We start from the raw sequence: 14,561 nt of genomic DNA on the forward strand, positions 1-14,561 counted from the left end.
TATTTTAAGAATGGGTATATTTAAAAATGAAAATCGACTTTCTACGTATGAGTTGAAATTACACTAATGTTCATAGCATACTAACATTATATACTATGATTATAACATAAATGACCAAATTAATATTGATCGTAAATACTTGACATTGCAAGATAGGAGGCATAGGTTATTCAACGGAGACCCAAGTTAAATTCCTATTTATGTCACTTTTTGTGGATTATGGCGAAGAAGAATAACGGAGACCCAAGTTAAATTCCTATTTATGTCACTTTTTGTGGATTATGGCGAAGAAGAATTTGAGTTTGGACTTGTAAAGTTGTTAGTTTAATCCCGAGCTCATCCGAGTTTTCATCCCACCGTGTGTTATGTTAGAGAGTTTTGTTTTTTGGTGGCACAACGATTGTCAAGTGACAGCCGACAGTATGGGTTCCTGGAGGAATGGCCAATTCTGAAGCAAACGTGAACCTGGTTAAACCAGAGGCAATAAGACTCTCCAATTTTAGTTGTGTGGTGGCCTAAACACACAAGAAAGTCACATAAAAAAAAAGTACAACTTATCCTGTTGAGCCTATCATATTTTAAATTATTTTGCCCTTTATCCCATGACTTTTACCATATATTCGGTTATAATGGCTTGAAACCGTTCACAACCCAAAGAAATAAAAAAAATAAAAAAAATGAAATTAATAATGAGTATAATAATATGATAAACATATAATTTTTATTTCATTTCAGTCATAACACTAACATCCTCTGTAAACACAAATTTAAAAATTTAGATACAGGGTTGAACATATATGGCTACTTTCTGATTTGCCTCACAATCACCCTTATGAGTAGAGATGTAGTGTTGTGCTCCGCTGCTAGTCAACTTGATTGTGCCGGGCCCACTTTTGATGAGTATTTTAGCACCATCGGTATGACAATGATCGAACGCTTCTTGGGAAACATATGCAACATCATGGGTTTCGTTGACAAAGTTAAAATATAGAGTGTCTCCGATGTTGAAGGTTTGCAATGATGCCCATTCAGCATAGAATTGCGGGTATCTCGGGTTACTCCATCCATCGTTATCACCCACTATGTGCTGGGTCGCCAAGCATTTGAAGGCCATGGGTGCAACCAAAAGGGCCATGAACATAAATATGTGGAAGTTGAATGGTGCCATTTCTATTAGTTGTGGTAGCTTTGACCTCTTGTAGGTATATTTATAGTACTCAAGTTATTAGATGGGAAATTTAACTATTTATGGTTTCAAATTGATTGATTTATGAATGCTATTGCAATAATGTCGTATCTTAGAACTTATTATATGTCATATCTAATTTTGCCGAGAAATTTGACATGATTTGTGAATGGTATTGCAATAATGTCATATCTTTATGATTCGTGTAAATAGGTAATGATATTACATTTGTTGAATAGTTTTAATGGGTTGAGTTATTTTAAAAATGCCAATAAAAATGAGAAGTGTAAGAAACCATAATTAATTGATATGTGTCAAATGGGGACCAAAGGAAAAGGGATATAAAAGTAATAGTTTATGTTTTATCTCTTCACATGCAAGTCACATATTAATTCCCTCACCATTTTAAAACGTGTATAACTTTTTCTTATGATATATTTTTTTCAAAATAAAATTCACCACAATAACAAGTGTTTTTTTATCTTTAATATGAGTATGATTTTATTATAAAACAAAACAAAAATTACGCCATTGTGTATTTTTGCTTACCATTGTGTCTTTTTCCGTCATTGTGTCTTTCTATTTGTCATTGTGTTGCTTTCGTCGTTGTGTTTTTCAACTCATCATTGTGTTTTTTTTAAATATTAGTAACACCGTTGTGTAATAATAATATGTGAATATAATGATAACATAACAACAAATTATCTAATACCTAAAACACAATGATGAATACATGTTACACAATAACCTGAAATATAAAACACAATGATGAATACATATAACACAATGACCTAAAACGTAAAACACAATGAAAACTACATATCACCGGCATGGTCCTCTTCATAATCAATCACCTACAAACATACATAAATAATAATAATTGCAAGTCAATAGTCAAAAGTCAATAGTCAACCCAACATAATTAGGCCTATTTTAACCCTAATTTTTCACAAGAAGTCAATTGTGTAAAGTAAATTGGTACTTAAATAATTTGAATTCTATTACCAATTGATAAAATCAAAACCCTAAAACATACATTTATCATCTAATTAACAGTCAATTGCATGTGATGGTTTCAAATTAAGATTCGAATCGGTGAGAAGAACAACAATCAAAACTTGAATAGAATGAAATTAGGTTTGAATCTGATTTTTGAACAACACAATTAAAGAAAACGAAACTAAGGAAGTAATTGAAAGAATTAGGGTTTATAGGCATTTGACTTACTATTCGGAATGGAATGAATTTGGGAGATTTCAGACTAAAACTGTTAGTAGCGTTTGCAAGCTATTTTCTAGTTATAGTAAGGGCAAACAAAGATCATATACGGTGAGTGGCCTAATTACTTGGGGCGAGCTCGTGTTCGTTTCACGGACTTTTTTTAAAGGATTTGGAATTGGAATTGGAATGGAATGGAATGTTTGAGAATCCCTATTATGTGTTTGGTTGGTTAATATGTATTGAAATTGGAATTGGTTTCGAGCTGACACAAGTTTTCGCACTGGACGGGTTGGGTTTTGGTTTCCTTTGTTTCTTTTTGGTCGGTTTCGGAGCACTGGACGGGTTGGGTTTCTATTTCTTTGTTTGTTTTTGGTCGGCTACGGATTCGTTTTCGGCCTTTTGTTTCGTCGTGGTCGGTTTTTTCAGTTTTATTTCTGTTCGGTTTCAATTTTTTTGTTTCGTTTTGATCAATTTTTTTGGTTTTCATCAATTCGGTTCAGTTTTGGTTTGTGTTTCGTTTTCGGTTCATTTCTCGTTTTTTTTAAGAACGAGGGCAAAGGCGGAAATGTTTTAGTTTCTTTACATTTTTTGTTTTTTATTTATATTTTGAGTTATGATTTTTTTATTAATTTTTTTTGGAAGGTTTTTATTGTTAATAAGAAAATCCTTTATTTTCCATAACAGTCCTTTAAAATAGGTGGGATTTTAAAATCCCATGAAATATGGGATTTGATGGGATTTAGTTTCCATTCCCATTCTTTCATTTAATGAAACGAACATATCAATTCATGGGATTTAAAATCCAATTCCTTAGAATTCCTTCCAAATCCTTAAAACGAACCGGACCTTAAGTGTTTTAGACGAGCCGGCTCGTGAGTATGGATGTGGACGGCTTGGTTTGGTTTTGAACTAAAATGGAACCAAAAAAAAAATTTTGGGTTTTGAGTTTATGAAAATGGTTTGGTTTCGGTTTGGTATGGTTTGGATTTGGTTTTGCTATTTGGACTAGAAAATTTTGAGCCGAATTTTTTTTGCCCCAATATACAGTGGCGGATCTAAAACATAATTTTAGGGGTGCCGCAAAATTTTTTTGATCATACATTAATGAAATTGTTTACCCGTTTTGCGCGTATGGGGGCTCGGTAACGCGTTTCGCACTTCCCCGGCCTGGTTACGCGCTGCACGTACCGGCGTTAGATTACCTGTTTCGCGTTTTATTGGCGCCCAATTACCAGTTTCGCGGGTCTGGTAATGCATTTCGAGTGTACCGGCGCCCGGTAATGCGTTTCGCTCATACAACCACCTTGTTATGCGTTTCACGCATCCCGAGCCTAGTTTAGCATTATACGCGTCTCCACGCCCGGTCACCTGTTCAGCGCATACGGGTGTCTAGTTACGCCTTTCGTACAGCGCACGGTAACCTGTTTCATGTCTACCTTCACCCGATTATTTAAGTTGGGATTTTAAGTTTTAATTAAATGATAAGCTTCTTGCGCTTTTATAAAACTTTAAAAGGAAAAGTTTTGGGTTTTTTCAAAATTTTTGAGGTTCAGCGTAATATAAATTTCAGGGGTAACATAATACATAAAACGTAAAAATTTCTACTTTGCCGGAAAAGTTGAGGGGTAGCGGGTGCTATCCCTCCTTATAAGCTACGTCCTCCCCTGCCAATTAATGGATTTGGGCTCAACCGTTATGTTAATTAATAGCTTGGGCTAAACTATTTGAGTTACATATTTATCAAATTTTTTATAAATGACTTCAAATAAAAATGAAAGATGAAAATCTATAAATTCAGTTCTGTTTTTACAAAGCCATAAAGCCAAACCGCCAATTTTTCCGGTTTCGAATTGATCCTTCTTCTTTTTAGTTTCATGCACATCCATACTCGTGAGAGTTTAGTTAGTTAGTGTTGAATTGTATGGTTCAATCCTTGCCTTTCTCATTAATCCATTAACTATATATACACCATATAATCCCTTGACTTGGGGAGAAATTGATTACAAATATTTACACAGAATATATACTTCCTAAAATACATGAGAATATGTATCGGCATATTCCATTACACCCCCGCAGTCGAAGCAAGAGGTGGTCAAATGTTGAGACTGGATCTGAAGTCTTCGAAAAGAATCCGTGGCAAACCTTTGGTGAAGATATCCGCAACCTGGAAGCGAGTTGGAGTGTGCATAATGCGGACAGTACCACCCTGAACGTGCTCACGCACAAAATGAATGTCTAGTTCGATGTGTTTGGTGCGTTGATGCTGAATTGGATTCCCGGAGAGATAAATGGCGCTGATATTATCACAGTAAACAAGGATGGCCATTTTCAGAGGGTGGCGTAGTTCAAGAAGAAGGTTTCGAATCTAGCAAATTTCCGCTACAACATTAGCGACCGCTCGATACTCGGCTTCAGCACTGGACCGTGATATGGTGGACTGACGTTTGGAAGACCAAGAAAGTAGATTCGGACCCATGTACACACAATATCCAGAGGTGGATCGACGAGTGTCTGGACATCCGGCCCAGTCGACATCGGTATAGGCTCGAAGAGAATAATCGGGACATGCAGATAACGTCAGACCATATGTTGATGTGCCCTGTATGTAACGTATGATGCGTTTCAACACGTTCTAGTGATCTATCTTTGGGTCATGAATATGAATACAGATCTGTTGAACAACATAACTAATGTCAGGTCGGGTGAACGTAAGGTACTGAAGTGCACCTGACAAACGAAAGAGTGGGGTTGTCAAATGGAGCACTGGAGGTGGTGCTGAGCTTGGGCTTGGTGTCAACTGGTGTAGCTACCGGTTTGCAAGATTGCATACTAGCGTGAGCAACGATGTCCAATGCATAAGAGCGTTGTGATAGAAACATGGAGTCACCTGTGCAGGATACAGTGATTCCCAGAAAGTAGCTAAGAGGCCCAAGATCTTTCATAGCAAATTCAGCTGCAAGGCTGGACATAAGTTGTAATCGAAGCTCGTCAGAGGATGTAGTGAGAATTATATCATCCACGTATATGAGTAGGTAAGCAATGTCGCCCCCATGGTGATATGTGAAGGGAGATTTGTCGCAACGAATTTGAATAAAACCAATTGATGTAACAAAATCTGTGAACCTCTGGTACCATGCCCTTGGTGCCTGTTTGAGGCCATAAAGAGACTTTCTGAGGCGGCAAACATGATCCGGAAAATCCCTGTGACGGAACCCCATAGGTTGGTACATATAGACTGTTTCAGTAAGGTGCCCGTGTAGAAAAGCATTAGTGACATCCAACTGATGAACTGGCCATGACTGTGATAAGGCCAAAGATAAAACGGTCCAGATGGTGGCCGGTTTAACCACCGGACTAAATGTTTCCCCACAGTCCACACCAATTTCCTAATTACGCCCATTACACACCAACCGTGCCTTGTACCGTTCTAATGTGCCATCAGACCTGTATTTATGACGAAATTGCCACATACTACGTATAACATGCATGTGAGGTTGTCTCGGGACAAGTTCCCAAGTCCTGTTTTTAATTAAGGCATTAAACTCATTAGTCATAGCATTACACCAATCCGGGTTAGATAAGGAAATTTTGGGATTTTTGGGGATGGGAGAAATGGTTTCGGTGGAAAGGTTAAAAATTTGTTTAGGTTTGGTGGTGCTAGACATGGCTCGAGTATGAATGGTCTGGGTAGGTAGAGGTGGTGGCTATTGGATTGGGCTGTGGGGAGGCGGTGTGTGATGTTAGGCCGGTTGTGGGGATGGTATGGTGGGTGTGGTTGGGCCGGGACCTGAAGAGTGGTGAGGTTGTTGGGCCGTGGTAGGGGAAGAGAGGGGCGGGTTTGGGTTTGAGTTATTAGGCGAGTGTGGAGTTGGCTCGGAATGGGCTGTTGGAGAGTTTGAGTTCGGGTTAGGGTGGGTCAGTTGATGTGTAGTGTGGGATGTAGGTGTGGTGGTCTGTTGATTGGAGATGTGAGAATATGGGCTTAAAGGATCATCTAAAAAGGTGTAGGTGTTAAGGTTTGGTTTCGGTTTATCGGAGAAAGGAAATATTGTTTCGTCAAAGAGGATGTGTCGGTTGATAATGATTTTATTTGTTTGAAGGTCAAGATACTTGTACCCACGGTGGTTTGGTGGATATCCGAGGAACACACATGTTGTGGAGCGAAAAAACTCTAGTTTATGGATGGTGGTGTTGGGTATGAGGGGGTAACATAGGCACCCGAACACCCGAAGGTGCTCGTATGAGGAAGGCAGTGGTAGAGACGTTGAGTGGGGGTTTGAAAATTATTCAGTTTAGTGGGAATAATGTTGAGGAGATAAGTGGTGGTTTCGAGGGCATGAGGCCAATAAATGTTTGGCGTGGATGAGTGGGCAAGTAGGGTTCGCATAAGGTTGTTGATGGTGCGGATTTTACGTTCCGCTTTCCCATTTTGGGACAAGGTGTGAGGACATGAAAAACGGAAGTGCATACCATTTTGGTCACAAAATTGGTGAAATTGATTATTAGCATATTCACGACCATTGTCACATTGTAATTGCTTGATTTTTTGACCAAATTGGATTTGAATGAATGCCATAAATTTTGTAAACATTAGATTTGTGGGTTATTGGGTAGGTCCATAAAAAGTTGGTGTAGTCGTCTAGAAACAGCACATAATAACGATGACCCCCATTACTAATAATGGGAGACGTCCAAACATTACTATGAACAAGATCAAATGGCATTAAGGTACGATTATAAGAAGTAGCCAATGGGAGACATGAATGTTTCCCAAAAATACAAGAAGAGCAAACTTTATTTTGTAATCTACCACATTTAATATTATTCGAAGTTTTTAAAGATTGCAAAATGACTGGACCAGGGTGACCGAGTCGTTGGTGCCAAGTGTCTTGAGAGATGGCTGCAAAAGTGGAAGCCGATGAGAGATTGGTGATGTTGGATGGGCTAAGAGTGTAAAGGTCCCGCGAGTTATTGCACCGTAGGATAGGTTTCTTGGTTTTGAGATCCTTCACAGTAAAACCATATGGGTCAAATTCAACAGTTAATTGATTATCAGTAGTAAACCGACGAACGGAAATAAGGTTTTTGACAAGGTTTGGTGCATAAAGGACGTTTTTAAGTTTAAAGGGAGGAAAGGGTGGGGTGAGGGTGATGTCACCTTGCCCTAAGACCGGGATGGTTTTGCCATCACCAACAATTATATTTCGAATAATGCCAGAATTAAAAATAGAAGGGAGCTTATCAGATTGGGGAGACATTGTACCTGAAGCACCTGTGTCCATGGTCCATGACTGGTCATTGTGATGAAGAGCTAAGTTGTAAAGAGCCTGTGCAATGTCTGTGGGTGAGTATCCTGCCGTGTATGATTGGGCCGAGTTCTTTTGAGTAGGATGTGGGCCGAGGGGTTGTGATGGGTTGAGTTTGTGGATGCGTTGTTTTGGGCCGAGGGATATGGACATGGAGGCACAGGAGGCCAAGTGGGCTGATTATAGTTGGGAGGGGCCGACCATGGAGTTGAGGGCCAATAATTATTTAGGCCGTAGGATGGCTGACCACGGGGACGGTTGTAAGACTGCCGAATTCGGCCGCAGCCACGGCCTCGGCCGATAAGAGGAGATTTCATGATTGTGGTTTGATGAACGGGTGCGGTCGGTTGTGGCATTGAGAGCGGTGCCAGCGGCTTGAGCCGAGTTTTTGGCTTGCATATTTTTTTGGTCTTCTACTCTGCATAAGGTAGAGCGAGTATTGTAGAAGTCGGGTAGGGGTTGTGTTTGTTGAAGGATAAGAGAGATGTTCTCGTATTGGTCATTCAAGCCGGCAAGTATATGTGAAACCAATTGGTTTTCTGTGGTGTTGGAGCCGAGGCTAACAAGTTGGTTATAGAGTTCCTTCATGGCTTGGCAATATGAAGATATGTCAGGGAATTGGTCTAGGCGAGTGTTGGCGAATTTGTTTTGCAGGTGAATGGTACGTGAGGCTTGGTTGTCAAGAAATAGGTTTTGAATGAGCCGTGGTGTCGGTTTTCATTACAGTAAGGAGACAGTCCCGTAGATCCATTGTAATACAATGGCGTCGATACGTTACCATGACTCGATTTGTGTCGGTTTAGAGGTTGCGGTTTTTTCGGAAGGTGTACGGGGTAAGAGGTGGTCATAAACTTCATATGCTTTGCAATGTATCTTGAATAGTTCAGCCCATGTGTTATAATGACCTGTTTGCATGTCAAGGATAATGGGAATGAAATTTTTGATGTTGGTGACGGTGACCGCCGGGTGTATACTTGATGAGGACATACTGAATTAGGGAGGGGGAAAAATAAATCGAACAAGGTGATGAGGAAGATGACGGAAATAAGAGATGGAGAGAGGGGATTATGGATGGCTTTGATACCATGTTGAATTGTATGGTTCAATCCTTGCCTTTCTCATTAATCCATTAACTATATATACACCATATAATCTCTTGACTTGGGGAGAAAGTGATTACAAATATTTACACAGAATATATACTTCAAATATTTACACAGAATATATACTTCCTAAAATACATGAGAATATGTATCGGCATATTCCATTAGTTAGTAGTCTAAGTTCAAACTTGACCTTGGGCACTAGCTCCCCTTGGTTCTACTTCTCAGGTAATTTATTAAACTTTGATAATGTTGAACTTTATTTAATCTTGGTTTTGTTATATTACACATTTGGTAGTGTGTTTTGTTTTATATCTTGAAATGTTTGATAGCATTCGTGATTTTATAGAGATTTATATGTTATTACAGATTTTAGTTTGATGATGATGATGATTATTGGTGGAACCAAGATTCCAAGTAATAATCATATTGAGTTAAGATTGTTAAATACGTCAAAGTTCACTCGGAAATACCTTGCTAAAAAGTTTGGAAATAGCTCGTGTGACATTGACTCGGTTATAAATAACCTGGCTCGGCTCAGTTTGTAAACAATTCAAGTTCAAACTTGACCCTAGCTCTGCTCGATTCAACGCGTTAAAAGTGTTGGGTCATCTTATTAGCAGATTGTATTGGATTATATTATTATTATTATTATTATTATTATTATTAGTGTGAACCCACGGGCCCACCTTAGGTCTCTAGGGTTTGCATTCCGGGTTAGGCTCTATACCGTTTCGCCGCGCCATACTCAAATAACCAAACCCTAGCCATCACTTGAGAAAATCCCTAGACAGGGTGGCGTGCCGCCACTGCCGCCGCCGCCCTGTCCGGTCGCCGTTCAATTTTGTTTTCTTTAGTTTCTATTTTTTGTTTAACATTTGAATAAAGCTTCGTTTTCGATTCAAGGTTTCTGTTGCTGTTCTCAACGAAATCATTTTTTTAGATCTGCTACTATTCATCGCTGCTATCGCATGAAATATTTTTGTTTAAGGTTGACTTTGCTATCAAACTTACTTTGCTCTTGTCTCATTCGGGGATTTGGTGCATTGGGCTGTTACAAGCAAAATATGAATTTGTTTTTGTCTTATTAAGAAAATTGTGGTTGGAATTAGTTTCAATCATCACCTTGCAGTGAAAGTGAATTAATTGCTACCGCTCCAACCCGTATGTTGATTCTTCTTACAGCACCACAAGCGGGAGAGGAGTTAATCCTATACCTTTCCGCAACAGATAGAGCAACCGGGGCAGTCCTGCTAATAGAACGAAAAGGCATCCAGATGCCAATCTATTATGTTAGCCGTGTACTAACAGACGTAGAAACCCGGTACTCTACCCTCGAAAAATTGGTCTTAGCACTTATACACGCTTCACGCAGGTTAAGACGATATTTCCAGGGCCACCCAATCACCATTCTCACCAACTTCAAACTCTCAAACGTTCTAGGCAAACCCGAATTATCGGGACGTCTAGCCAAATGGGCAATTGAATTGGGAGAATATGCAATTAAGTACAAGCCAAGACCAGCCATAAAAGGCCAGGTCCTGGCCGATTTTATTGCAGAAGTCCCCGCTTCGCGGGAGAAAGAGTGCCAGGAGGAGGCTCAACCCTCCCCAGCACAGGACATCAATGATGTCTGGCGACTCTACACTGATGGAGCAGCCAATAACGAGGGTTCAGGCGCAGGGTTAAAATTAACCAACCCAGCAGGCCAAGAATATACTTACGCTATTCGGTTGGATTTTCCAAGTACGAATAACGAAGCCGAATACGAAGCATTCTTGGCCGGTTTGAGAATTGCGCGTAAGATGGGAGTGAAAAATTTGGAAGCCCACGTGGATTCCATGCTAGTGGCCAACCAAATAAATGGGACGTACACGGCTGTAAACGACACAATGGCCCTGTACCTCGCCCAGGCAAAAACCCTAATGCGTGATTTTAATGATTGTAAAGTCATACACGTCAAGCGCAGCGAAAACAAATCTGCGGATGCGTTAAGCAAGCTTGCATCACTAGCCTTCACCCACTTGGGAAAGGACATCCGCATTGAACTCCTCGAAGCACCATCAGTCCCGCACAAGGAAATTTGTGTCATCCAAACCGGTACAGAAACGTGGATGACACCAATAATAAATTACCTTGCAGCAGGAACACTACCAGAGTCAAAAACACAGGCAAGAAAACTACGCTGTAAAGCACTAAATTATCAACTCGTCCACGACATCCTTTACAGACGTAACTTTCTTGGCCCACTCTTGAGATGCGTGGACAACCAAGATGCTGACTACCTCCTAAGGGAAGTACACGAAGGCATCTGTGGAGTACACGCAAGGAGAATCCACTAAAACCACTAAAACCTCAAGGAGAATCCACACAAGTGAGACTCAACGCTCCTGACTTGCGAGAAGGTTACATACCTACCCGCATCATACCCAAAGGTCAAGCAAAAAAAAATCGGGAATTTTTGCAAGTGACATTAGGAAACCCGCGGGAAGAATCCCCACGGAGAACCTTAAAACTAAAAACCCTCTTCAAAACCCCTTGCTTAAAGTCCAAAAAGTTCACCTCACTTTATTAAACATTCATGAGAAGAACATTGGACTGGGGGGACTTGAAGAGGTAGGTCCCAGCAGAGACCAGTTGGTCCCGCAAGACTCACCTTGAACAGGGACGTCTGCGCAAAGGCCATCTGCTCCCGCAGGACCCACCATGCTCATAGAATCTTACGCGCAGTACGCAAGCTGTACACGCAGGGAAAGCCTCCCAATGGTGAAGTACCCCGCCTGTTCCCGCAGTTGCGGATACAAGCCATCAGGGAAGGCTACCCGCAGACAGCAGGGCTACACGCACAAGGCATTAGCTACTTCAGTAGTCACATGAAGGAATGAGCAAGGCGGGAACAATCCCGCCAAAATGAGCCAGTCCGTATGATTCTGAAAGATCTTTTGTACTATACCTACCAAGGTATGGGTAGGACAGACGATCTGACCAGAACAACCCATGAGCCAATCACAGGGTGACAGCTCACCGACAACAGTACGAGGAGGAGCACCCTCTAGTACTGTTTGTCACTATTAGCCGCTGCCTACTCACCAACTCTTACTGAGGGGCGTGCGTAGCCTACAGTTGGTAGAATAGTGTTACTGTTGGCCGTAACCTACTCACCAACCAGCATGGCCTACGTATGATCCACAGTAGGTGGGACGTGCATAATCTACAGTTGGTGGAATAGTGCAGCCGACTTTGTTACTGTTGGCCGTAACCTATCCACCAACCAGTATGGCCTGTGCATAATCCACTGTTGGTAGAACAGGAATACTATTCAGCCGGCTGTACCTGCTTGGAAACCTACCTTCGGCTATAAATACTCCAACATCTTGGAATGGTAAGATCATCTGTTATCCAGTTATCTAGCAATCTCTTAATATACACTTATATTCAGAGCAATCTAGTCTGATTCTCACGCCGGAGGGTGGTCACAAGGAGGAACCCCCCCCCTTCTCAGTGACGAGCTTACGGTGTTTGTTTTGCAGGTCTCCTGAAGAACAGCCTTCTCAGCTAGATCTCATCCGTGGGAAACATTACTTAACCCCCAGATTATCTATAATCTGTCCAGGGTTCACTTAGTGTTTCTTCAATCACCTTGCAGTGAAAGTGAATTAATTGCTACCGCTCCAACCCGTATGTTGATTCTTCGTTACGATGAAGTTTTGTTTACGGTACTTGTGTCAGCGCCTAAAAATGGCTTGAGTAAATTCGTTTGATCCTACGCCATCAAGTTGGACCTTGCGCCGGACGCCACGACTGCTTTCTTTTGTTTTTATTAATTGCCGCCGACTTTGGTCCGCTGCTTAGTGGACTACGGTCCCTATTATTGCCGTCAACTTCGGTCCGTCACTCATTGGACTTCGGTCCGCTGCTTGCAAGACTAAGGTCCACTGCTGCGCTGCTAGTTAGTTAGTTTTTTTTATCCAGCCGTATACCCCGCCGCATTGCATGTTTCTTGCAGGATTATGGATGTATCATTAAAGCCCATGGATAATATAATCAAGCTAAGTATGGTTTCGTTGGCAAAAGTTTGGATTTCCGAGTCGATCGAAGCACGTTTATCTTAATTATTGTTTTATGTTTTTTTTTCGTTATGTTTTCCCAGTATGAACTTCTGGTTTCCTTCCGTTCCGATTGCGGGGAAGTATTGGATTATATTATTACTATGTATTATTAGTGTGGGCCCACATGCCTATCTTATGTCTCTAGAATTTGTATTCTGTCTCTATATATTGTAATGCATTATCAATGAATAAACAATTCATTATTTTACCATTGTCTAACAGATGGATCCAGCTTTAGTTATGGAAAAAGTAATTATTACTGTGTTAGTGATGATTATTTTCTTCTTTTTTTTCCTCTTTTTACCGTATATCTTTGCACATGGCAAAAGGTGAAAATTGGTATTCTGGGTATTTTGGAAGTGGTTTTCTAATTTGAAGGCCGATCTCTTGCTTAAAAAAAGGGAAAATTCCTTAAACGTGTCTTCTTTAAAGAGAGATTTCAAATATGTCATTTCAAAGTTCAAATTCTCTCTTTGTCCTCTTACTAACCTGTCATCGCTGCTACGTTAGGAGTTCGACATGTTTTTAAACCCGTCGCCTCCCCGCTATGTTATTTCAAAACCTGTCGCATTCCCAACATGTTAGCTCAAAACTCATCGTCTCACCACCATGTTAGTTGAAAACCCGTCGCCTCCCCACCATTGTTAGCTTAAAAATTAATCTAATAAATCATGTTATTTAAAAAATTATATCTAAACAAGGTACACATAAAATGATTTTGATGGTATGCATGAGTTTTCTTAATCATATTATGATACTATTATCAAAAACCCTATATAGAAGAACTTAAAAACCAATAAAATTAATTCAAACACTTTTTAAATTAGTTCTTATTTTTAGTAAAGATAAGGTAAAAGATTTTTAGCTAATATAGCAGAGATGCAACGGGTTTTGAGATAACATAGCGAGGAGGCGACGGGTTGACATGGCAGGGGGGCAACATGTTTTGAACTAACATGACAGGGACACGACGGGTTTAGAAACATCTTGTCTCGAACTTTTAACGTAGTGTCGACGACGGGTTAGTAAGGGAGGGAACAATGGGGAATTTTATTTTTTGGGTGGGTTGGGAGGGGGGGGGGGGGCATATTTAGAATCTCTCTATAAAGAGGAGACATTTCGATAATTTTCCCTAGAAAAATCACGGAATGATATTTATTCGGATAGCATTTGTGGTTTGGGAATTTGGGCAAATCACTTAAGTGAGCGATTGCTAGGATTGTTAAGACTTTAAGCCCTTTGGATTTTCGGTTTGGGTGACAAGAAGGGCCATTGGGGCCGGCTTGATTAATTAATTATTAGACCCATGTTAGTTTTCTTTGCCACCAAGTTATAAATGTTTGTCATTATATTGTAATAGTAATATTTTGTCTAAGCTGAATGAAATCACTTATTTTTAGCCCGTGAACAGAGGTTCCCCGCTAAGACAGATTTATGTTAGATATCTTGTCTCGTATATATATTTTATGACCGTGTGATTATCCACTACAAAAAAATGAAGCTACTGTAACCTTGATAAAATGTTGCAATAGGCCTTGAAAATGTTGCATTAGGCCTAATGCAACCTTTTATCAAAGGCTGTATTAGGTGAAATTGCATTAGACCTAATGCAACTTTTTTGTTAGATAACGCA

The 14,561-nt window shown here is 40.2% G+C and overlaps 1 protein-coding gene across 1 annotated transcript; it reads right to left on the reverse strand.

Annotated features, from left to right (window-relative positions):
* Positions 1 to 721: 721 nt before the first annotated feature.
* On the reverse strand, positions 722 to 1,168 carry LOC143556498 (mavicyanin-like). The gene is made up of 2 exons (XM_077045796.1): positions 829 to 1,168; positions 722 to 753 (listed from the first exon to the last, which is right to left on the reverse strand). Exons 1-2 carry the CDS (start codon positions 1,166 to 1,168, stop codon positions 722 to 724), a joined length of 372 nt encoding a protein of 123 aa, XP_076901911.1.
* Between the last annotated feature and the right edge of the window lie 13,393 nt (positions 1,169 to 14,561).

This window comes from Bidens hawaiensis, unplaced genomic scaffold (assembly GCF_021521415.1).
Source record: "Bidens hawaiensis isolate Kalapana, Puna unplaced genomic scaffold, B.hawaiensis_p1.1 tig00018587_1, whole genome shotgun sequence".
NCBI classification, from domain to species: domain Eukaryota; kingdom Viridiplantae; phylum Streptophyta; class Magnoliopsida; order Asterales; family Asteraceae; genus Bidens; species Bidens hawaiensis.